The sequence below is a fragment of the Cricetulus griseus genome, chromosome 9 (assembly GCF_003668045.3).
Source record: "Cricetulus griseus strain 17A/GY chromosome 9, alternate assembly CriGri-PICRH-1.0, whole genome shotgun sequence".
NCBI lineage: Eukaryota > Metazoa > Chordata > Mammalia > Rodentia > Cricetidae > Cricetulus > Cricetulus griseus.
In genome coordinates, this window is record NC_048602.1 from 23,920,149 (window position 1) to 23,944,873 (window position 24,725).

The 24,725-nt window shown below is 41.3% G+C and overlaps 1 protein-coding gene across 1 annotated transcript; it reads right to left on the reverse strand.

The window, feature by feature from the left end:
• Nucleotides 1-359: 359 nt before the first annotated feature.
• Nucleotides 360-24,172, reverse strand: LOC103160274 (3-beta-hydroxysteroid sulfotransferase-like). Its single transcript, XM_027430797.2, has 6 exons — nucleotides 23,879-24,172; nucleotides 19,001-19,209; nucleotides 11,805-11,931; nucleotides 7,147-7,241; nucleotides 3,160-3,343; nucleotides 360-1,987 (listed from the first exon to the last, which is right to left on the reverse strand). Exons 1-6 carry the CDS (start codon nucleotides 24,009-24,011, stop codon nucleotides 1,869-1,871), a joined length of 867 nt encoding a protein of 288 aa, XP_027286598.1. The 5' UTR covers nucleotides 24,012-24,172; the 3' UTR covers nucleotides 360-1,868.
• Between the last annotated feature and the right edge of the window lie 553 nt (nucleotides 24,173-24,725).

The following is a 24,725-nucleotide window of genomic DNA, read 5'->3' on the forward strand; positions in this document are numbered from 1 at the left end:
TAAATTTTAATAATCTAAAGGAATAGTTCTCCACTTGTGGCTCCCAATACCAAAGGGGATTGCATATCATGTATCCTGCTTATCACATATTTGCAATACAATTCATAGCAGCAGGAAAATTACAGTTAGGAAAAGGCAGCGAAATAACTTTGTTGTTGGGAGGGTCACCCAAACATGAACTGTATTAAACAGTTGCAGTATTCCAGAACTCGCGGACTACTGAATAATTAGATCACGTTTCCCTTTTATTGTAGAAGCGCTCTTATTTACATTATCCATGTCCCCATTCCCTTGACCTCCCATCCTCCCATGATCCCTACCAACCCCCAACCCACCCCCCACCCAAGGATAGTGAGGATTTCCATGGAGGATCTGAAAAGTCTGTCATATCATTTGGAGGAGGGCCTAGGCCCTCCTTGCTGTATCTGGGCTGCAATAGTATCCCTCCATAGGGAATGGGCTCCCAAAGTCCATTTGTGCTCTAGGGATAAAACATGAACTGCATTAAACAGTTGCAGTATCACAGAATTCATGAACCACTGAATAATTAGATTCCTTTTTTCTTTTTAAGAAAATATTTACTTCGAGGATACATGTGTGTTGGTGTGTCAAAGGGCATCAGATCTCCCGGAACTGTAGATATAGGAGTCGGACTTGGGTCCCCAGCTGGAGTAATGAATACTCTTCATCTCTGAGCTTTTTTTTCCAGTCCTTAAACTATTTTTTAAGAACTAGAAATAAAATACTTGCTAGTTCATTTGAGCTTTTGTAATAGAAATACCTGACTTTTTCCCACCCTAATAATTCAACTTCAACTTAAATGATATAATTATTGCAGTGCAGATTTCTTTCTTAACATAATAGAATCCCTACTCCTTACTTTTCTTTTAAATTGTTTGCATGAGTGCACATGGGTAATGCTGCCTGTGGAGGGCACTAGATCTCTTGGAGTTGGAGTTACAGGCAGCTGTGAGGGCCAGGTGTGGGTACAGTCTGACTCCCATCTTCTGTAAGAGCCATGATGCTCTCTCCACTGCTGACCTGCTGCTATAGCTCTGGCTGTTTTGAGTTCTGACTACGAAAGTGTTGACAATTTGTGTGTTTCTCCTAACTATACAGTTAAATCTCAGGCAAACACATACTTTTCTCTGCCAACCTCCTTCCATATCAGTTAAATTCATCGTTATGGTTACTAATAAGTGACAATAAGTTGATGTTTTATTATGAATTCCTTGCTTGAATTTTAGGTTTGGAAACTAGGACAGATATGTCTACTCTAGACTACTGTTTTTTTTTAAATACTATCTTTTCTCTGAGTTTTGTGCTGTGAGGCAACTCAAAATTATAGCGTTGTTGTCTTCATTCCATTGCTGTGAGACTTGTTAGGGATTTATTCAGCTTACAGGTCATTCATCAGGGAAAACCGAGGAAGGCATTGGAGTGGAGACAATGGAGGATTGATGCTTTCTGGCTTGTTTCCCATGTCCTTCTCCCAATGGCTTGCTCAGATTGCTTTTCTTCATGCATCCCTGACCCATTTCTTGATGGATGGCACCACCTTGAGTGGGCAGTCCCTCCTCCCAGCCAATCTGATAGGGCTATTTTCTCAATTGACATTTCCTGATCCCAGATGAGTAATTTGCATCTAGTTGACAAAAAACCAAGCACATATAGATTTTTTTAAGTATGAGTAGATAATATTAAGAGTTCTAAAACAGACACAAGGGCATTGGTGGTGAATGACTTTAATTCCAGTACTCAGGAGGCAGAGGCTGGCAGATCTATAACTTCAAGGCCAGCCTGCCTAAAGTGTGAATTCCAGGAAAGCCAGGGCTACACTGACTAAGCCTGTCTGGAATGGAGGGGAATCAAACTTCTGACCAGGGGAAAAGCCCAGGATCCAAGCTTGACATCTTCTCCTGATAGATTTTGTCAAAGGCTTCGCTCTGAGTCACAGTGAAGTGATTCTTCCAGTCCCCACAACGGCCTGTCAAACACAGAAGGAAAAGCACCAGGGAAGTGAACGAAAATCTCCAATGAGCAGCCAAGTCTGTCACACTCTCATCTGGTCGATCCAGTTAGCATCCAGAACTAAATGAGGCATCCTATAACTTTCTACTTCATACCAACTTGCAATTGTCAAAACTGCATTATCACAAAAGAGATGGGACTTGAGATGATTTCAGTGTGGCCGCTGTGAGCATCAGAAATGTCACATGGAAAATCCTAGGCTTGAACCTTTGAAGGAAAACTTTGGAAGTTTTCAAAACTGAACGTCCCTCCCACCACCCACCAGTGGAAAAAAATGGCAACCACACGATAGAGTACCAGTTCATAGAATTAGCACCAAATGTATTTGTCTTTAAACTATTCTTCAAAAGGTTGTATTAAAGTTCAGGAAAGTTTTACACAATGCTATGATCAGAAAATAAAATCTCCCTAGAGAAATGGATGTGTTTTACATCACTTTTCTCCGTGTGAGATTGTGTAAGCCATTTCCACTGAAATACACAGACAGTCCATTGCCACAAACACCTCCTAGTACTACTATTTCTTTAGTCAATATGAACCATCAATTTCCACCAGCCTGGATCCCTGAACATCAACAGAATATTATCTGCATCTGAAATTAATTTTTTATTTTATGAATGTTACATAAATATGTTATGTATAGATTTATGTTGTTGACTTTTGTTGCTCAGCATAAAGTCACTGGAATCCATCCAAGTCACTGCATATGTCAAAAGATTCTATTATGGACAAATGTCGATCTATGTATTATGTAGACCCATGGATGGTTACACGTGTCATCTGTTGCAATCCACAAAACCCTCTGAATTGAAAAGTCTTGTACTGTAACTGTATCTCTGGTTTTTACAGACTTGGACACTGTCACTGAGACTGAATGGTCTAAGTGTATACACAGGACTTGTCCATTGCCCAGGCAGAGCCATGGGGCATGGGTACCACTCATTCCTCTTCTGCTTTACCATTGTTATAAAGATCTCAATAACGGATTTGTGGGCAGACTCTTCTGATAGAACATGAAAGAACACGATGCTAACTTCCAGGCACATGCATTTTCATGCCTCATGCTTTATGCAAACATTGAAACCTTCCCATTACTACAACACAACCTTGGTGCTCTAACTCTCTCACCCTTTCTCAGCAATGGCACATTGGAGTCAGTCTCATCTTCTGGATTCTTTAGCCTTATACTGTTGGACATCTTATTATCCTTCATGACTGAAAAGGATGAATTTTGTACAACAGAATCAAGTTGTTCTGGACTCAGATGATTGCCCAAAAATTGGCACAATTTTTGCATGTTGCCTCTGAGGTCCTGTGGGTGGAAAAGGAGTGATGAGGAGAATAGAAACAAGCACTGATGCGGACAGAGCCCTTGAGTTCTTATCTTGGTGAATATGTCCTTGATGTCTGAGATAATATTGCATTTCAAACATCCTACATTATATATTTTATATATAATATATACTAGTATATAAATATATATTTATAAATTTATAATGCATATGTATAATTCTTACTAGTTATATATGATGTATATATTATAGAATTGTCATATATTATGATATAAAATAGAATTTTATGATAAATTTATACTATATAATGGTTCATATAAATATATATTTATACATATATATATATATGAAGCATGAAGATGTACTACCGTATGAGGACAGAAAGGGACAATGGATCCCTTTGGGTTGCACTGAGAGGTGGATGAGTGGCAAGAATCGGGTGCCAGGGATGGAACCCAGGTCCTCTGAGAAAGCCGAATGTACACTTAACCACTTTACCGTTTCTCCAGTCTCAGCTCCACCAATTTTCATACTCTGTCTTCCATTGTGAAAGGATTCAGGACTCTTGTAAAGAAAACCTATTCCTTCATCAAGTCTGACTGACAGTCCCAGATTGAAGAAAAAGTTCAGTGTGTGTTTGCAGGCACGCACGCACACCGGGGTGTGCGTGAGGTGTGTGTGTGTGTGTGTGTGTGTGTGTGTGTGTGTGTGTGTGTGTGTGTGTGTGTGTGCGCGCGTGTGTAGGTGTCCCAGGAGGACAAAAGAGGGTATCAGATTCCCCTGAAGCTATTGTTACAGGCAGTTCTCAGTTAAGTGGCATGGGTTTGGGAACCAAAACCAGGTCCTTTAGAAGAGCAGCTAATGCTCTCACCTGCTGAGCCAACTTCAAGCCCATAGGTTTTCCCTTGCAAACATAAATTAAGGATACGAAAATGTGGAATTTCATTATATTACTTTTTATACCTGTATATCATTGTACTGCGCTCAAATTCTCCTCATCACCCATCATCCTTTGCTGTGCATCTCACCCCTTCCTGGAGTCCTTCCCCACAACTGAACAGTCATCGACTTTTCCCTGTGTGCCAATGCAAAGCTAATCTGGATGCCATATAAGAATACATGTAATATTTTTCTACCCCTCCCCATGATGGTCATTGTTAACTTTTACTGCCTACTTTCTATTGGCAAATTTTATTGGAAAACTGGGGCTCATGAATCCACATAGATGTAACCTCGTTTGAAATTTGTGGGTGGTAAACAAACAGGCACTTTCTGAAAACACTGTATACCACAAAATAAACCAAATCTCTGTGGTCACTGGATTACATCAGCTAATAGAAGTGCATTTGAAGAAAAGAAAGAGCTACATGAAAAACCACTACTCTATGGGGCTTTGGAATTGCTGTATATAGTATGTACCTTACAATGATGAGATGCTGGTTGACCCCGTCCTTAATTCTGAATTAGGTCTTGAAACTTTTACACTCTCTGAAAGTCTATATGAAAGGTCCTGTTCTTAAATTTTAAGTCCAGTTGTCCATTTGATTGTCCATTGGCCCTAGTTTGAATGTATTGAGGTGCCCGGCATCAAATGTGTTGATGTGGTCAGCTTGTCAGGATGGGATCCACTGTGATAACTTCCATGCACTAACAAAGTTGAATTTGAAACAAGAGCATATGCCAGGCTAGTATCCTGATTCTTACACAGCAAATGAGGGAACATTTGGATGAAGCCCATATATTTAATAAGACATGACTGAAACTTGTCAACTACACATTGCCATTGGCCATGCCAGAGGAGCAATGACTTGCAATCGAAGGTCCCTGTATCAGCCCAGCAGAGGGGAATCTTCGGATGGGCCAGTCTCATTTAGGCCACAGGACTGCAGTCCCTGGAGTGTCTTTTGCTTCTGCGGTGCCTTTGCAAGTGTGCTGCAGCTCTCTTTCTCTGGTATCTACCATGGTGAGAGTGGATTGGGGCAATCTCTCCTGCCTGTAACACAGTGTGTGTATCTCTTGGAAACATCCCATTCTACTGGGCATTTCTACCTGTGGCTTGTCAAGAAGATGTCACCTCCCCAAGCTGTACTGTCTAATAATAGTAATGATAGCAAATCCAGAGTGTCAGTGAATAAAAATAGATACCAGGATACTTCTCACAGCCACCATCTGTGAGTTTCACCTCAGGAGCTGCATGGATTGTAGCCTAAGTTAAGAAAAATGACTGAGTCCCAGTAGCCCAGCTGGTTTAAATTCTGTTAACCTTAATGTTGGTAGATGTGTCCACAGGTCTCAGAGTGCATCACAGCCGAAACATATCTTTAAAAGTAACAAAGTTAGAATAAAATTTTACAACGGGTGCATACTTAAGGTGAGAGGACAAGACAAAAGCAGCCCCAATTATTACTTGCTAGGTTTGGCTGATGACCAAAGGTGATGATTAATTCCATATATATATATATCATATGTACTCTAAAGATTTAAAGTTGAGCTGGTTCATTCATTGTCATTTAAGGTTTGTTATTCTTTAGGATTTCTTATGCAGTTAACTTTCACAGTAAGTAAATTAAGAAATTTACTCTTGCTGGGTGGTAGTGATTGCGCACACCCTTAATCCCAGCACTCAGGAGGTAGAGACAGGTGGATCTCTGTGAGTTCGAGACCAGCCTGGTCTACAAGAGCTAGTTCCAGGACAGCCTCCAAAGCCACAGAGAAACCCTGTCTCAAAAAAGAAAGAAATTTGCTCTTTATAACTGCAAAATGCAGCATGCCAGTAAAAAATATCTGGTAAGAACGAACACCTTGCTTGCCAAACAGTTAATGTGTTTCAAGTTGCTTGGATATGAATTTATGTGGGTTCTTGTAATAATTTGTTTTTCACTTGTAATAAATAAAATGTTTAACCATGTGAGGGAGATAAAAAGATGTTTTTACCTATTTTCATTCACTTGAGAAATGGAATGCAACTGTTTTTGACCCTTGTATTGCTGGGGTATAAAAGCTATGAAAAAACTTGAGAGTACAGAGAAAGAGAATAAAGAGAAAATATGAAGAAGAGAATAAAGAAGTAAATCACCTGGAGAGTTTGTGTCTTTTTCCCTAAACCTTCACAGATAAAAAAGTTTAGACTTCCCAACTCCATGGATTCCTGTCAAAGCCCTGAATTGCTGGAAGTTGGATACCAGACAGCAGTAACACATCCCCTGACACTCACTATTCTAGACTTTTGTCATTTTATTGTGCTGGGTGAAAGCTAATGGTTTTGCAGTTTTAGGAGAACAGTGAGTCACAGGGAGGGTTTGAACTTGTATAGGTTATGTAGACAATGAAAGGTTGTGTTTTACACACCGTACCACATTGAGTTTGATTTTCTATTGCCACAACAAAATCTTGAACAATAGCAACCTGGGGAAGGAGGGGCTTTCCAGCTATGGGTTTTGAGCATCCCTGAGGAAAGCCAGGGAGTCATCTTAAGTCAGGAACTGAAGCAGACACCACCGAGGAATGCTTCTTACTAATTTGTTCCCTCTGGGTTGCTCAGCTAACTTTTTTAAACAACCCAAGCCCACCTGCCTATGGATCTTGTGCCCAGAGTGGCTCAGCTCCCCTACATTAATCATTAATCAAGAAAGTGCTCCCACAGACATCCAGTACAGGCATTTTCTCCATTCATAGTCTCTCTCATGGGTGTGTCAAGTTGACAATGGATGCTCACCTGACAGTCTCCTGCTGCCTTACTTGATTGTTTACCCTGAGAGAACTAGAAAGTAAAGAAACAGAGGCAGGTATGGGGAATGTAGGAAGCCCAGGAAATGGGAATTACCTTTTGTAGCTCCTCATAGGACATTAGTAGGAAGTTCTCTGTGTTTCTTCTTGTCAACCATCCAAGGGTGTGATCAAACCAAGATCCATAAAGCACTATGGAAATAGAGTTGAAAAAAGAAGTGACTACTGAACTTCGTACCTCATAAATATTCTTATTCATGATTATAAGTTACGAATTTGCTTTGAGGAAGGCAATGGATTTCAAGTTGATACCTTTAGAGGTCTATAATACAATTGTGTCATTGGTTAAGTTAGTTCATATTTGCTTTCTTTGGAGGATAAAACTATACACACTTACTACCTATGGTTTTAAAAGATTTTTTTAACCTTATTTCATGTGTATGAATGTTTGCTGGTATGTATGTTTGTGTGTATGTATGTATTTGCACCACATGGGTGCAGTGTTCACACAGACAAGAAAAGGGCTGAAGGTCAGTCCTCTGTCCGATATGGTGTTGGTGAAGATCTTTTCCCATTCTGTGGGCTGTCATTTTGTCTTGCTGACTGTGTCCTTTGCCTTAAAGTAGCTTCTCAGTTTCAGGAGGCCCCATTTATTAATTGTCAATTTTAGTGTCTTTCTACAGGTGTAATGTTCAGGAAGCAGTCTCCTGTACCAATTTGTCCAAGGGTACTTCTCTCTTTCTCTTCTAAGAGATCAGGAAGGTTGTGTAGAGGGAAAAATAGAGGAGAGCAAAATAAGAGATACCATCAAAGAGGGAGCCAGTATAGGTTTAAAGAGAAATCAGGCACTAGGGAAATGTCCAGGGATCTAAAAGGATGACACCAACTAACCATCTAAGCAACAGAGGAGAGGCTCCCTTAAATGCCCTCCCCTTATAATGAGATTGATGACTGACTTATATGCCATCCTAGAGCCCTCATCCAGCAGCTGGTGGATGTAGAAGCAGACACCCACAACTAATCACTGAGCTGAACTGGAATCCAGTTGCAGAGGAGGAGTGATGAGCAAAGGGGTCAAGACCAGGCTGGTGAAACACACAGAAACAGTTGACCTGAACAAGGGGGAGCTCTTGGCCCCCAGACTGATCACTGGGAAACCAGCATGGGACTGATCCAGACCCCAGGAACATGGGTTTCAATGAGGAAACATCAGAAATCTATGGGGCCTCTTATGGTAGATCAGTATTTTCCCTAGGATAGGTGTGGACTTTGGGAGCCCATTTAACACAGAGGGACACTCCCTGAGCCTAGACACAGGGGGAGGGCCTAGAGCCTATCTCAAAGGATATGACAGACTCTGAAGATTCCCCCCCCCGGAAGGCCTCACCCTCCCTGGGAAGCAGAAATGGTATGGGATAGGTAGGGTGTTAGTGGGGGTCAGGGGAGGAGAGGAGGGAGAGGGAACTGGGATTGACATGTAAACAATCTTGTTTCTAATTTAAATTTAAAAATGGAGAAAAGGAGATTTGTTTATTTCTTGATTTTTTTGGGTTTGTCTTTTCCCCATGTATTTTTTTTATTTTTCTTCTATTTCTTTAAGGTATTTTCTCGTTTCCTCTTTAAGGATCTCTATCATCTTCATAAAATAGTTTTTAAGGTCAATCTCTGCTTCTTCCTCTGCTTTGGGCTTTACGGGTCTTGCTGGTGTGGAGTCCCTAGGATTGTCTTGTTTTGCAAATTGAGCAGTCACTGTGGGTCGAGCATTCCCAGTCTATACTGCATACAGTCAAACAGTACAGATAAGAGCAATTTCTTGTCCAAAAGGCTAGTTCTGCCATGTCAAAGGCAAACTCCATAGCAAGTTTCTTTGATGCCCATCTTCTACTGTGGTATAATTGGTGTTACCAGGGGCATGTTGTGTCTCACTGTCATGAAAAACTCTAACCCATTTTAAATACCACATTCAGTAGGTCTTTGAAGAATGCCTATCCATTAGAAATACATCTCTATATATCTAGAAAACCTAACTATCATAACCATAAGTTTGGACTATTATAGGTAACAATATATAATCTGTACTTAATTATATATTACATTTCTAAATGAGCTATAGAAACACAATACCTAAACAAGAGGATAAATATACACGGAAAAAATTGACCTTAAATTTGTATCAATAGATGAAAATCCATTCCAATGCAATGTATTCATTCCTATAGCCTAATCCCCCCTTTTCCTTTAAAAGGGGATTGGTTGTAATCATTAACCATTTATAACCAACACCATTTAAATTAAAACAAACATTCATAAACAATATTTGAGAATTTGGACTTGGTTCTCTCCAAACTACTTCTTGCTGTTAGGGGGGGATTGAAATATCATGGGGATCCTTGGAAAACACAGACTCCTGGCTAAGTCCTTGATGCAGTAGTCTGTAAAGATGCATTATCTCAGATGTTTTCAATGTTGGATCACCTGACTATTGCTTCAGGGGTCTTGCTTCATCAAGACCCCTTCATCACATTAGGAATCCACAGCTTTTCATTTTCTGTGGAAACACAAATAATGTCAATTTTCTAAAGTAACATGTCCTTATACAATTTAGATGCCAAAACATTATATATATATATATATATATATATATATATATATATAGAGAGAGAGAGAGAGAGAGAAATATATTGTATTAATCCAGCATTTATACTCATGTAACTTTTAGAAGTTGTTGCTCTTACTCAGCAATCAAAACACGTAAAGATTACACAATAACATACAGTAACCTGACTCTGTGTATTTTCCATATTTACAAGGCTTATTTATTTATTAATTTATTGTAACTCTATATCTTTTACTTTTATTTTTTTCCTGTTTACTTTGGCCTGTCCTGGAATTCACTCTGTACACCAGACTGGCTTTGAACTCACAGAGAGCCTCCCGCCTCTGCCTCCCAAGTGCTGGGGTTAAAGGTGTGTGATACCACAGCCCACCTCTCTATTTCTTTTATAACCATTTATCCTCATTCTATTATCCTGCAATCCTACGCATATTCTTACACACACTGTAAATCTTTAGAGGTTTTACTTTTTCCCTCTGAATCTGCCTTCACTGTATATCTTTTTCTGGCCACGAGTCTTAATCTGCTAAACAGCATGGCAAAAGAGCTGTGCAGCCCTTTCTTGGCTGCTTTGCTAAAATGAAAGCAGCAGCTGTTTTACCCACTGGCTTTCCAACATGGTGGGCTGAAGTTTACTACCAGCCCTGGGAAATGTGCTCAGTTTCTCGACTCCTAATCCTTTATGAGTAAAAGCTAAATCTGCCAGGCAGCATGCTGGCCCTTGCTGCTGTCAGCTTCATATACATGCCATTATTATCTGGTAGAAGGGACTCTTAAAATAGCCTTGCAGGTTTTTTGTTTTGTTTTGTTTTTTTACTCTGACTCAGGAAACTTCCCTTAAAGGAGCTGTGCGATTTTCTGCTTGTCTCTAGCAAAACAGATGCCTGAAAAACAAAAATGCTGCCACCAAGAAGCTGTGCTTGTCTCTCTTCTTTTCTTTCTAAAATCCCTTTTAATCTTTTTGTCACGTTGTAAGTGGAAATTCATGCCAACCATGTTGCAAGTGCCATTTTGTTGCGGAATTACGTCCCCAGTTCCGGCAGCTGCCTCAGGGCCCCCAAAGAAACACAGGATGCTACGTTAGTTATCAAACTGTAGGTGGTTGGCTCTGGCTTTGTATTGACTAACTCTATCTTAATGATTAACCCATGTCTATCAATCCATGTATAGACACGAGGCTGTGGCTTACCCAGTAATTCCAAGCATGGTGTTACTCCTCCAGCAGCCTATAGGGTGACTCACTCTAACTACACCTCCCAGAATCCTCCTCATCTCCTAGACCTGTCTACCTTGCTGCCCTATTGGCCACAGTATTTTATTCATCATCCAATAAGACAAACATATGTGCAGAAGAAATCCCCATCAGGAAACACCATAAACATGCACACTAAGTAAATGGATATAATATCTGAAAACAATTAATTGAAAAATGTTAAAATAAAGAATAGCTGAAAACTCATACCTGTATGGTATATAACAATTGATTTTCTAAGTGAAAAAATGTATTAAATAAAAGCCAGAATATATCTGACTGCCCATAAAATTCTTGACATCGCACTGAGTAAAAAAAACAAACAAACAGTAATTTATCTATCTTATTTTATGAGCATTGATTATTTGCCTACAAATATGTCTGTATGAGGCTGTCAGATCCTTTGAAATTGGAGTTACAGAGAGTGGTTAGCTGCCATGTTGGATCTGGGGATTGAACCGTGGTCCTCTTGAAGTACAGCCAATGTTCTTAAACACTAAGCCATCTTTCCAGCCCCAAAACATTGAGTAAAATTTTAAAAGATTTGTTTTATTACTTTAATTTCATTCATATGTTTATCTCTGTGTGAGTTTGTGCATATATTATTGCAGTATTGCAATAATAATCTGTAGATGTCAGTAGAGGGTGCTAGACCCCTGGGTCTTGTGTTATAAGCAGTTGAGAGGAACCTGACATGGATGCTAGGAACCGACCTTGGACATCTGCAAGAGTAGTACATACTCTTATCAGCTAAACCATCCTTCTAGTACCACACTGAATAAATTTTAAACTGTTGTGACCCACAGATTTAGATTTTAAACATGCAGCACGGATCTCTGGCCTTGCCTTGATTTCAAGATATTAAATTGGTGTTCCAGTTTCCACTTACATTCACCATGGATAAAGGCATTTAAAAATTCCTCAAAATTCTTAGGAATCTTCACATTAGGTGTATATTTGCGGATATGATAAATAGATGTAGCAACATCTCTTGGATTCCTGATGATATAAATAATCTAAAAGAGAGGAAGAGAGTTTATTAGAATGTCTATCTTCCTAATGAGATTGATGACTGATTTATATGCCACCCGATAGCCCTCATCCAGCACCTGGTGGAAGTAGAAGCAGACACCCACAACGAATCACTGAACTGAACTGAAATCCAGATGCAGAGAAGGACGAGTGAAGAGCAAAGGGGTCCAGACCAGGCTGGTGAAACCCACAGAAACAGCTGACCTGAACATCAGGGAACTCTTGCTCTCCAGACTGATAGCTGGGAAACCAGCATGGGACTGATCCAGACCCCAGGAACATGGGTTTCAGTGAGGAAACCTTGGAAATCTACGGGACCTCCTGTAGTAGTTCAGTACTTATCCCTAGCATAGGTGTGGACTTTGGGAGCCCATTCCACATAGAGGAATACTCCCTGAGTCAAGACACACAGGGCTGGGCCGAGACCCTATCCCAAAGGATACAATAGACTCTGATCACATCCTATGGAAGGCCTCACCATCCAGGGGGAGCAGAAAGGACATGTGATAGGTAGGGTTTTAGTTGGGGGAATAGTAGAGGAGGACGGGAGGGAGAGGGAACTTGGAACAATCTTGTTTCTAATTCAAATTTAAAAATTTAAAAAAGAATGTCTATCTGTCTTCATTTCACTATTGCTTATATCTCCACATCCTAAACCAAACTATTTAAGTCTTTACAAAAAGCTACAACATTCATGTGAAGGTCACATGATGACCTGCATCTTTTCTTTCCATCTATGAGTGTCTCGATGTAAGGATGCCTTCTCTCCCATCATTTCCCTAACTCTGAGATAAAGGATCTTAAGTTGATCTTCCATCTGGAGAAGTTTAATTAACTACCACAGGTATGCATGGTTCCATGTTGTAAGAAAATTAGAAGGGCTACAAAAAATGTTTCAGTGGTTAAAGCAGTGGTTCTCAACCTGGAGTCCCCTAAGATCATCAGAGCACACAGGTATTTCTATTATTATTCACAACAGTAGCTAAAGAATAGTTATGAAGTGGCAATGAAAAACGTCTTATCGCTGGGACTCCTCACAACTGGATGAACTGGATTAAAGGGCTTCAACATTGGCAAGGTTAAGAACCATGGGCTTAAAATGTTTTCTGCACAAAAATGAAGATCGGAGTTTGGAATCCTCAGAAAAACACATGTGATGGCTATTCTTGGTTGTCAACTTGACTACTATCTGAAATGAACTATAATCCAAAAATGGAGGACACAACAGTGATCTGGCTCTTGAGGCAGGAAGACAATATGCCTTTGCTTCAGATTTTAAGATGGTATGACACATGCCATTGTTCCAAATCTTGAGGCAGGAAGACACACACTGCTGCCATTCAGAACAGCCTGCATTAGTGCAGGGCTCAAAGGCAATCCATGGAATCACCATACTAAGATTTTATCTGAGGGAGTAAGGGAGAAGACACAATACTCTCCAGATGGTTTCTTTCTGATATTTCCTTTATGCTTCTGTGTTCTTCCTCTACAGCATCCATGGTGTTTTCCTTCTATCATTCTAGATGGTTTGCTTCTCTTCAGTTTTTCCTCTAACTCTCTGATTCTTGATGTTCACTTTCTAACTTACCTTATGTTTACCCTTACAAATTATATGTCCCACCAAAATCTTTCAAGATGCATAAAAATTACAGTGTGGTTACATTCTAATTTCCAAGTGAGTGATTACAATGAATACAGGTATAAAATGTGTTTTCGAGCACCCTTGGCCCCTCCTGTACCTGTAGGAGGTGAGTCTTTGGACTGCTGGCTAGACAGCCCTGCTCTTTATTCCTTATCACATGGTGGCACATTATGAGCCCAACTTGTACCCAGAAATACCCCCAGAGACCTGAGATCAACATCCCCACACCCACAACCAGCCCCCACCACATAAGAGAACACTAAAATATTACAATATAAAAAAGAATCATCTTCAACAAACGGTACTGCCATAACTGGAAGCTGATATGTAGAAGAATGCAAATAGATCTTTATCTATCCCCATGCACAACACTCAAGTCCAAATGGTTAACGATCTCAACATATATTGAGCCATACTGGACCTCATAGAAGAGAAACTGGGAAGTAGCCTTAACACATTGGCCTAGAATACTATTTCCTACATATAACACCAGGAGCACAGACACTGAGAGAATCCACTAATAAATGGGACCTTGCGAACATGAGAACTTTCTGTAAGGCAATGGGCAGCTTGAATAAGACAAAATGACAGCCTACACAATGGGAAAAGAACATTTACCCCACATCTCTCTGAGGGCTGATCTCCTGTATATACAAAGAATTCAAGAAACTAGACATCAAAAGGCAAAATAATCTAATTAAAAATGGTGTACAGATCTAAACAGAGAATTCTTAACATAGGAATCTCAAATGATGGAAGGGCACTTATGGAATTGCTCAACTTCCTTAGCCATCAGGGAAATGCAAATCCAAACAATTCTGAGATACCATCTTACACCTGTCAGAATGGCTAACATCAAAAATTCTGATGACAGCATATACTGGAGAAGACATGAAGTAAAAGGAACACTCCTCCATTGATGGCGGGAGTGCAAATTTGTACAGCTGCTTTGAAAATCAGTATGGTGGTTTCTCAGAAAATTTGGAATCAATCTACCTCAAGACCCAGCAATTCCACTTTTGGTCATATACTCAAAGGATGCACAGGGAGAGCAAGGAAAGGTATCTTGATAGAAGTAGCCATCGTGGGCTTACTTGGAAACTTGGCTCTAGGTAAATTCCCAGGAATCCACCAGGATGACCCCAGGTCAGACTCTAAGCAATAGTGGAGAGGGTGCCTGCACCTGGTACTTCACTGTAGACAGATTGGTTACTATCTTAATTGTCATCATAGAACCTCCATCCAGTAACTGCTAGAAGCAGATGCAGATATCCATAGCTAAGCACTGTGCCAAGATCATGGAGTCCAGTTGAAGAGAGAGGCCAAGACCCTGATGGGGATACCCACAGAAATAGCTGATCCAAGCTGGTGCTAGTTTTCTGACTCCAGACTGATATCTGGGGAGCATTCATGGGACTAAACCAGGCCCTCTGAATGTGGGATACAGTTGTGTACTTTGGACAGTTTGTGTGGCCACTGTCAGTGGGACCAGGACTTATCCCTTGTGCATTAACTGGCTTTTTGGAGTGCATTCCCTATAGAGGGATACCTTTCTCAGCCCAGATACAGGGGGGCATGACTTAGTCCTGCCTCAAGTGATGTGACAGACTTTTTGATTCCCAATGGGAGTCCTTTCACTTTCTGAGGATTGGATGGAGGGTTGGGTGGGGGAAAGATGGAACGAGTGGGAGAAGGGAAGGGGGGGACCTGGGATTGGTATGTAAAACAAAAGATATTGTTTTAATAAAAAAATAAACTAAAGAACACTTCCCTTACATGGTTAAACAGTTTACTGAATACAGTGGAAAACAATTTGTCCCAAGAACCCACATGCATTTATATCCAATTAACTTGTTATAGATTAACAGAGTGGAAGCAAGCAGAGCATTTTCTCAGCCAGTTCTTCTATATCCAGTGTGCATATCGTAGTTAAAGGAAAGTGCTAATCATTTTATTATTTATCTCACTAGATAATCTTATAGACATCTTAGAAGAATGACACAGATATATATATATATAATATATATATATATATATATATATATAAATATATATATATATATATATTCAGTCATCTCTATTTTAAATCCTCAGGGTACATAGTAACTTATTAGCAGTTTGTTTTTTTAATATCAAGAATCTGAGGGAAGAAATGGACACAAGGAATTAATCATTCGTGTTGGTCACCAAGCCATCACACAAAGAAAGGCACAGCAGCTAATAATAATTGGGTGGGTTCCTTCTTGTCTCTTGACCTTACCGAGTTCCTCGTGCCTTTCTAAAACTTTAGATACAGTTCGTGGGTTTTTCCACCTCAAAGCTATTAACAAAAACATCTCAGCATATATTTAACTTATCTTCAAAACTTTTAACTAAAGAGTCAAATAAACTGTGGCTTAGATTAATGATTAAAAAATTCACACCCTGTAAGCCAGCTAGGTTAAATTCTTTTAATCTAAATGTTGGGAGATGTGTTCACAGATTTCAGAGTGAATCGTAGCTGAGACAAATTCATGTGTTCTAGTTGTGTGACACCCCTGCAGCCTCTACTTTATCAGAAACAAGGGAAACTTTTTTTTTTTGGATTTTTTAAAATAATTTTTTATTTAAATTAAAAAGAATCTTATTTTACATACCAATTCCAGTTCCCTCTCCCCTTGTCCTCCTGTGACCCCCACCCCCACATCCCACTCCCCAGGAAGGGTGAGGACTCCCATGAAGCATCATCAAAGTCTGTCACATCATTTGGGGCAGGACCTAGGTCCTTCCCCATGTATCTAGGCTGAGAGAGTATCCCTCATTAGGGAAAGGGCTCCCAAAATCCATTTGTGCACTAGAGATAAATACTGGGTCCACTGCCAGAGGCCCCATAGACTGCCCAGGTCTTCCAACTGACATCCATGTTCAAGGGGGCCTGGTTCAGCCTTATGCTGGTTCCCCAGCTCTCAGAGTGGGATCCACAAACTTCCCTTGATCAGGTCAGATGGGGGGACATTTTATCCTACCATCAACAATGTTCATTTTTCCAATAAATTAACCTCTCATAATTATATGTGTGTGTGTACCCCTCAATCATCAAAATTCTATTTAAATTAATGCTATTATTGTATAAAATCATCGTGCCAGTTAAACAATATAGCTTAGGAGGAAGTCATCTTCAACATAATCCACAATTTAAAATCCCCAGTAGACAGGGATATTTCCAATAGATGATCATACTGCATTAAGGGCAGTGGGGATCTCCCCAGGCCCATTATCACCATGCCAGATACCAGAGAAAAATGACAGTTGCAAACCTGAAAAGTCACATCAAGCAAGAAACACTCTAGGGACAAGGCTCTTAGGACCTTGCTTATTCTAGATTCACCCATCAGTGTGGAAGCCCACAGTGACTTCCATTCCATCTTGGCCAATAGCAGGATGTTTAAAGGCATGGTGACTAGACGTTTTGAGAATTAAGGAGGGGATTATGCTTGTTTGTTCCTTGAACCATGGTAAGGAAGTCTTTTCCATCCCCCACCTTCTTGCTTTGAGTACAGCGTGCTATGAGAGGTAAATTAAGGACCGATGCAGTATTGCTGAGAGTCCTCTGCATTCTACAGTCTGTCTTTTATCACTTTTTAAATTAATCCTCACAATCCATTTCAGGTACTGTTTGAGAGGTTGGCTGGCTCTGACACATCAGGGTTTTCTTTCCTGGTGGGATAGTCTCCTCAAGTCAGTTGCCAGCTGCTGCTCCTCCGACAGGGACGCCGGCAGACTCTCTTTTAATCTGGCCACACTTTCTGCTGGAAATCTATATAAGGACAATGGAAGAAGGAAAGCCTGCAACATATTTGCCTGCTTGCCCTGGACTTGCCAGCACACCTATCCCTTCATTGGTATTGCATCCTAAGGCTTCAGGATCCCGGCATGTGCAGAAGACCAGCTAAGACACATAATCCTCATGGGACTGAGAAACTACTGGAATCTTGTCTTTCCATTCACAGCTAGCCATTGTTAGATCAGTTGTACTGCAGCTTGAAAGTCATTCCAATAAACTAGAGGGGTGCCCATTCCATAAGTTCTCACTCTAGAGAACCTCAACTAATAATATACCACATAAATGCCAGGCTGTAATTCCACCCTCAGAAAGTGGAGTCAGGAGATGCCCTGAGTATGCTGGTTACCAAGAAGAGTCTTGCTAGTGAAGTGTGTTTGATTGAGAGAGCCTGCCTCAGGAAGAATGAGGTAAGAACTGGTGAAGTTGCCACCAAGCCTGATGAACAAAGCTAACTATCTGGACCCACACTGTGGATAGTCACACACACACACACACACACACACACACACACACACACACACACACACACACACAGAGAGAGAGAGAGAGAGAGAGAGAGAGAGAGAGAGAGAGAGAGAGAGAACACACACAGAGAGAGAGAACACAGAGAGAGAGAGAACAGAGCGGGAGCGAGAACACACACACACACACACACACACAGAGAGAGAGAGAGAGAGAGAGAGAGAGAGAGAGAAAGAGAGAGAAAGAGAGAGATAGAGAGAGAACACACAGAGAGAGAGAGAACACAGAGAGAGAGAGAACAGAGCGGGAGCGAGAACACACACACACACACACACACACACACAGAGAGAGAGAGAGAGAGAGAACACACACAGAGAACAGAGCGAGAGCGAGAACACACACACAGAGAACACAGAGAGAGACAGAGAGAGAGAACATAGAGAGAGCAAGAACACACACACACAGAGAGAGAACACACAGAACACAGAGAGAGACACAGAGAGAGAACATAGAGAGAGCAAGAACACACACACACACACACAGAGAACACACAGAACACAGAGAGAGACACAGAGAGAGAACATAGAGAGAGTAAGAACACACACACACACAGAGAGAGAGAGAGAGAGAGAGAGAGAGAGAGAGAACACAGAGAGAGAACAGAGATTTTAAAAGAATAAGGTAATTGAGAATGGTTCCGTACACCTTCAGCCTCCACAGGCATCCATCCACAGCTGCACATGCACCCCCTAACTCCTTTGCCCACACATATGCACACGCCACTTACAAACATGGAAAAGAAAAAAAAAACAAAGTTGAAAGCTGTCTTCTGAGTTAACAAGAATTCTGTCGATTCATTCATAAGTTAATGACGCACTGCCATTTGAATTGTGTGTCCTTACATGAGAGTTTTAGGAAGATGGGTGTCGAGGCCCCGGTTTTGAATATGACCAGATTTGTGCCAGGTTAGCTAATGAAGTGGATCTCTGTGAGTTCGAGACCAGCCTGGTCTACAAGAGCTAGTTCCAGGACGGCCTCCAAAGCCACAGAGAAACCCTGTCTCGAAAACAAACAAATAAAACCAGGGTCCTGTTAGATTCCATCACAGAGGCAAGCATCCACTCACCTTAGCCCTCGATGTGAAGCAAGACTTGGGAAACAGATGTATGGGAAGATGGGTCGCCAGGAGACGTGGTCGATCCGGGCCCTTCAGTAGTTTCTGTGAATCTTTATCTTCAATCCATAGAAACCTGGTGTGACTGTTGACAGTTTGAACCCAAGTAGGGTCCCCTTTGGAGAGAATGAGACTGACTATCTCAATCATCCAGTGTGTTCCTGGTTGGGGGACAATGGCAACAGTCAAAGTTTGTGTTCCGTTAGCACAGTAAATAAATATTTCCTACGTTCAATGAGGAAGGCATTTTATTTGGTTGTATTCCTAGATTTATCTTTGGTGTTTCTGTGTATATACAAGCAGCTGACCTCCAAGTGATTTCATTATACTTTTTAATCCTGGAAAATCCTTCCGCCCTACCTATACGGGCATCGGTCTAACAACCCAATTCCTCACACCCACAACTCTGCTTAAAATTATTCACCCACAGTATCGCCCCTCTCTGCTTTGCTTTTGCTTTTGTTCTACTATGTCCTCCACCTTTAACACCCTCCAATGTCAGTTTTTTGTATGTTGTTTGTTTGTTTGTTTGTTTTTGTCAGCTTGACACAAGCTAGAGTCATCTGAGAAATGGGAACCCCAATGGAGAAAATCCCACCATCAAACTGGCCTTTAGGGAACCCTTCGGGGAATAGTCTTGATGAATGATGGGTGTAGGGGGGACCAGGGCACTGTGGGCAGTGTCACACTGAGTGAATTGTCCTAGAATGAATAAAAGGGAAAGCAGGATGAGCAAGCCAGGAGAAGAAGCCAGTAAGCAGCACGACTCCATGGCCTCTGCTTCAGTTCCTGCCTCCAGGTTCCTACTCTGTCTGAGTTCCTCCCTTGGCCCCAAAGTCTAGGACTTACGTAGGATTCACAGATGGTTGTGAGCCACCATATGTAGACACTGAAGTCTCTGCAACTGCTCTTAACAGCATTTCCATCTCTCCAGCCATGCCCCTCTTTGGTTCTTATTTTTTCCATTCAAATTATGTTGAGCAGGCTTATTAAAATGCATAAATACTGTGACAGAAGGTGATGCAGATACTGCACAATTTTATATCATTTTAAACATATCGACCTCCTCGAATTAAGATCATATCTTCGTGTTGACCTTTGTGTGAACATAATTTTTTTCTGCATTTTTGAAACAGCAATCTATAGCTGCCCCTCATGTCCTCCTTATCCCTCCTCTTCTCCCCTTCTCATTCTCCTGGCTCCTTCTCCCCTCCCCCTATGCTCCAAATTTGCTCAGGAGATCTTGTCACTTTCCCATTCTCCAGGGGATCTTGTATGTCTCTCTTAGAGTCCTCCTTGTTTCCTAGCTTCTCTGGCCGTGTGGATTGTAGGCTGGTAATCCTTTGCTTTATGTCAAAAATAGTAAAAATGTCAATATTTCCAAAAGCAATCTACAGATTCAATGTGATCCCCATCAAAGTCCCAGCAAAATTCTTCACAGACCTTGAAAGAACAATTCTCAACTTTATATGGAAAAGAAAAGACCCAAGATAGCCAAAACAACCCTGTACAATAAAGAAATTTCTGAAGGCATCACCATCTTTGACTTCAAGCTCTATTATAGAGCTATAGTCCTAAAAACAGCTTGGTATTGGCACAAAAACAGACAGGTAGACCAATGGAATCGAGTTGAAAACCCTGATATTAACCCACACATCTAAGAACACCTGATTTTTGGCAAAGAAGTTAAAGTTATACAATGGAATAAAGAAAGCATCGTCAAAAATGGTGAAGGCATAACTGGATGCTGGCATGTAGAAGACTGCAGATAGATCCATGTTTAGCACCATAAACAAAACTCAAGTCCAAATGAATCAAAGGCCTCAACATGAATCCAGCCACACTGAACTTATTAGAGGAGAAAGTAGGATAAGAGATACCTTAATAGAGGGAGCCATTATAGGTTTAAAGAGAAATCAGGCACTAGGGAAATGTCTGTAGATCTACAAAGATGACACCAACTAATCATCTAAGCAACAGATGAGAGGCTACCTTAAATGCCCCCCATAATGAGATTGATGAGTAATTTATATGCCATCCTATAGCCCTCATCCAGCAGTTGGTAGAAGTAGAAGCAGACACCCACAGCTAAACACCGAGCAGAATGGAAATCCAGTTGCAGAGAAGGAGGAGTGATGAGCAAAGGGGTCCAGACCAGGCTGGTGAAACCCACAGAAACAGCTGACCTGAACAAGGGAGAACTCTTTATTCCCAGACTGATAGCTGGGAAACCAGCATAGGACTGATCCAGACTCCCTGAATGTGGGCGTCAGTGAGGAGACCTCGCAAATCTATGGGGCCTCTTGTCACATATCATTACTAATGCCTAGCATAGGAATGGACTTTGGGATCCCATCCCACATAGAGGGATACTCCCTGAGCCTAGACACATGGGATAGGCCTCGACCCTATCCCAAAGGATATGGCAGACACAGAAGACCCCCTATGGAAGGCCTCACCCTCACTGGGGAGCAGAAAGAGTATGGGATAGGTAGGGTGTTAGTTGGGGGGGCAGTGGAGGGGGATGGAGAGGGAACTGGGATTGACATGTAAAACAACCTTGTTTGTAATTCAAATTAAAAAATAAAAATGAAAATGAAAAAGAGAAACTAGGAAATACCCTTGAACGAATTGGTACAGGAGACTGGCTGCTTCGTGAACATAACACCAGGAACACAGACACTGAGATCCACAATTAAGAAATGGGATACCCTGAAACTGAGAAGCTTCTGTAAAGCAAAGGGCACAGTCAGCAAGACAAAATGGCAGCCCACAGATTTGGAAAAGATATTCACCAACCCCACATCCAACAGAGGGCTGATCTCCAAAATATACAAAGAACTCAAGAAGCTACTCTCCAAAACACCGAATAATCCAATTAAAAAGTGGGGTACATAACTGAATAGACAACTCTCAATAGAGGAATCTAAAGTGGCTGAAAGACACATAAGAAAGTGCTCAATATCCTTGGCCATCAGGGAATTGCAAATCAAAACAACTCTGAGATACCATCTTACTCCTGTCAGAATGGCCAAAATCAAAAACACCAATGACAGCTTATGCTGGAGAGGATGTGGAGAAAGAGGAACACTCCTCCACTGCTGGTGGGAGTGCTAACTTGTACTGACAATGTGGAAATCTGTATGGCAACTCCTCAAGAAAATGGGAATGAGTCTACCACAAGATCCAGCAATTCCACTCTTAGGCATATACCCAAAAGAAGCACATTCATACAACAAGGACATCCATTCAACAATGTTCATTGCAGCATTATTTGTAATAGGTAAAATCTGGAAACAATCTAGATGTCCCTTAACTGAAGAATGGATGGAGAAAATGTGGTACATTTACACAATGAAGTACTACTCAGTGGAGAAAACAATGGAAGCTTGAAATTTGCAGGCAAACAGATAAAACTAGAAAAAGCCATTCTAAGTGAGGCAACCCAGTCACAAAAAGACAAACATGGTATGTACTCACTCATATATGGATTTTAGACATAGAGCAAAGTATTACAAGCCTAAAATCCACAGCACCAGTGAAGCTAAGAAACAAGGAGGACTCTAAGAGCAAATTTGGAACATAGGAGGGAGGGGAGAAGGAGCTAGGAGAATGAGAAGGGGAGAAGGGGAGAAGAGGAGGGGTAAGAAGGACATGAGGGAACAGGAAGGTTTAGTTGGGAGAAGAATAGAGGACAGCAAGATAAAAGACAACATAATAGAGGGAGCCATTATAGGTTTAAAGAGAAATCAGGCACTAGGTAAATGAGATCTACAAAGATGACACCAACTAACAATCTAAGCACAGAGGAGAGGCTACCTTAAATGCCCTCCCCTGATAATGAGATTGATGACTGACTTATATGCCATCCTAGAGCCTTCATCCAGCAGCTGGTGGAAGTAGAAGCAGACCCCCAGGCTGGTGAAACCCACAGAAACAGCTGACCTGAACAAGGGAGAGCTCTTGGTCCCCAGACTGATAGCTGGGAAACCAGCATGGGACTGATCCAGACTCCATGAACGTGGTGTCAGTGTCGGAAATCTATGGGGCCTCTTGTAGTAGATGAGTACTTATCCCTAGCATAGGAATGGACTTTGGGAGCCCATCGCACATAGAGGGATACTCCCTGAGCCAAGACACACATGGGATGGGCCCAGGCCCTATCCCAAAGGATACAACAGACTCTGAAGACTCCCTGTGAAAGGCCTCACCCTCCCTGGGGAGCAGAAAGGGTGTGGGATAGGTAGGTGTTAGTTGGGGTGGGGGCAGAGAAGGAAGGGAGGTAGAGGGAACTGGGATTGACAGCTAAAATAATCTTGTTTCTACTTCAAATTTAAAAAATGGAGGAAAAAAGAAAGAAAATGGTGGAACTGACCTGAGAAAATATATAGATATTGGTAATTTGGGTGTGCATGCCCCCATAGGCTCATAAGTTTGAATGCTTGATATCTAGTTAGTGGAGCTGTTTGGGATGAATTAGGAATGGTCCTGTTGGAGGAGATGTGGGTTTTTTTTGGAGGAATTATGTCACTGGATATGGACTTGAGATTTCAAAAGCCTACAAAAGCCCAAGTCCCGTCTCTCTGCCTGCATTTGTAAATCAGATGTAATCTCTAAGATACTACTACAGGGACATTCCTGCAGGTCTGCCGCTCTGCCCCTGCCATGAAGATTATGTGATAACACTCAGAAACTGTAGGCAGGAACCCAAATATGTATTTTCCGTTATAAGTTGCTTAGTCATGGTGTCTGTTCACAGCAATAGAAAAGTAGCTAAGACATGGTTTAACCACAAAACCACCACAAGTAACGCACACACACTTTTCTTACCTGATCTAGGATAGGTCACTAAGATGACGTCATCATCTTTCATCAAAAAATTCTGAGCAAAAGACAAATTCTCCACAGTAAACAATCCAGGCACAATCTGAATCCCACTAAACCAGGTGATATTGTCAGTCATCTTGACAGAGTTGTGAGCTTCGGTGAGGCTCCCCGAGATGCCTGGCTCACTCAAGTGTTGAATGGAAATGGCCCTTATATGCTTCAGAGGAGGCTGCTAGGAGCCCTTCTGCTCATGCCAAGCAAAGTGCAATCCACAGTCCTCTAGGCTTCCCAGAAGAACAGAACTCACCCAAGTATGAGAGGTCAGATGGGTGGGATTTGGCAGGGGGACAGAAGTAAATGTGACAGCCCCCTTCAGAGTTTTGAAACAGTGTTGAGAAATCTTTTGGGGATAAGTAGACACTTCAACAACAGTGATTGTGCAACAGAGGCCTGAAGCCACTGGTGGACTGAAGCCAGGGTCTAACTCCTGAAAGACATAGGTTCCAGTCAAGTCTGCATTCCCATTTTATACTTTAAAACCACAAGCTGGGGCAGTCAAGCTAGCAAGATTTCAAGGATGCTTCCTGGCAGTCAGCGGGTCATCAAGGGCAATGACTCATTTTTTTCAGTTGCATTTCCTGGGTTTTTTTTTTCACCACTTGAAGTCATTCTTGGGAAATAGGCAATACAAACGGAGCTTTAAGTAATTAACAAAATCTGCCAATAGATCAATATTTAATAATTGGTCTTTTGTACCTTATTCTGCTTCATTCCCTCCTGTTTATCCTTCCTAACATCTTAGGAATCTTTCTCGAACATATGGGTTGACACCACCTGGTGTGTCATATAC

Coding starts and splice junctions, on each gene's coding strand:
- LOC103160274 (XM_027430797.2), bottom strand. CDS start 24,011: ATGACTGACAATATCACCTGGTTTAGTGGGATTCAGATTGTGCCTGGA. Junction 19,210..23,878: donor AGTGACCTATCCTAGATCAG/GTAAGAAAAGTG, acceptor TCCCCCAACCAG/GAACACACTGGATGATTGAG. Junction 11,932..19,000: donor GCTTCACATCGAGGGCTAAG/GTGAGTGGATGC, acceptor CCTCTCTTTTAG/ATTATTTATATCATCAGGAA.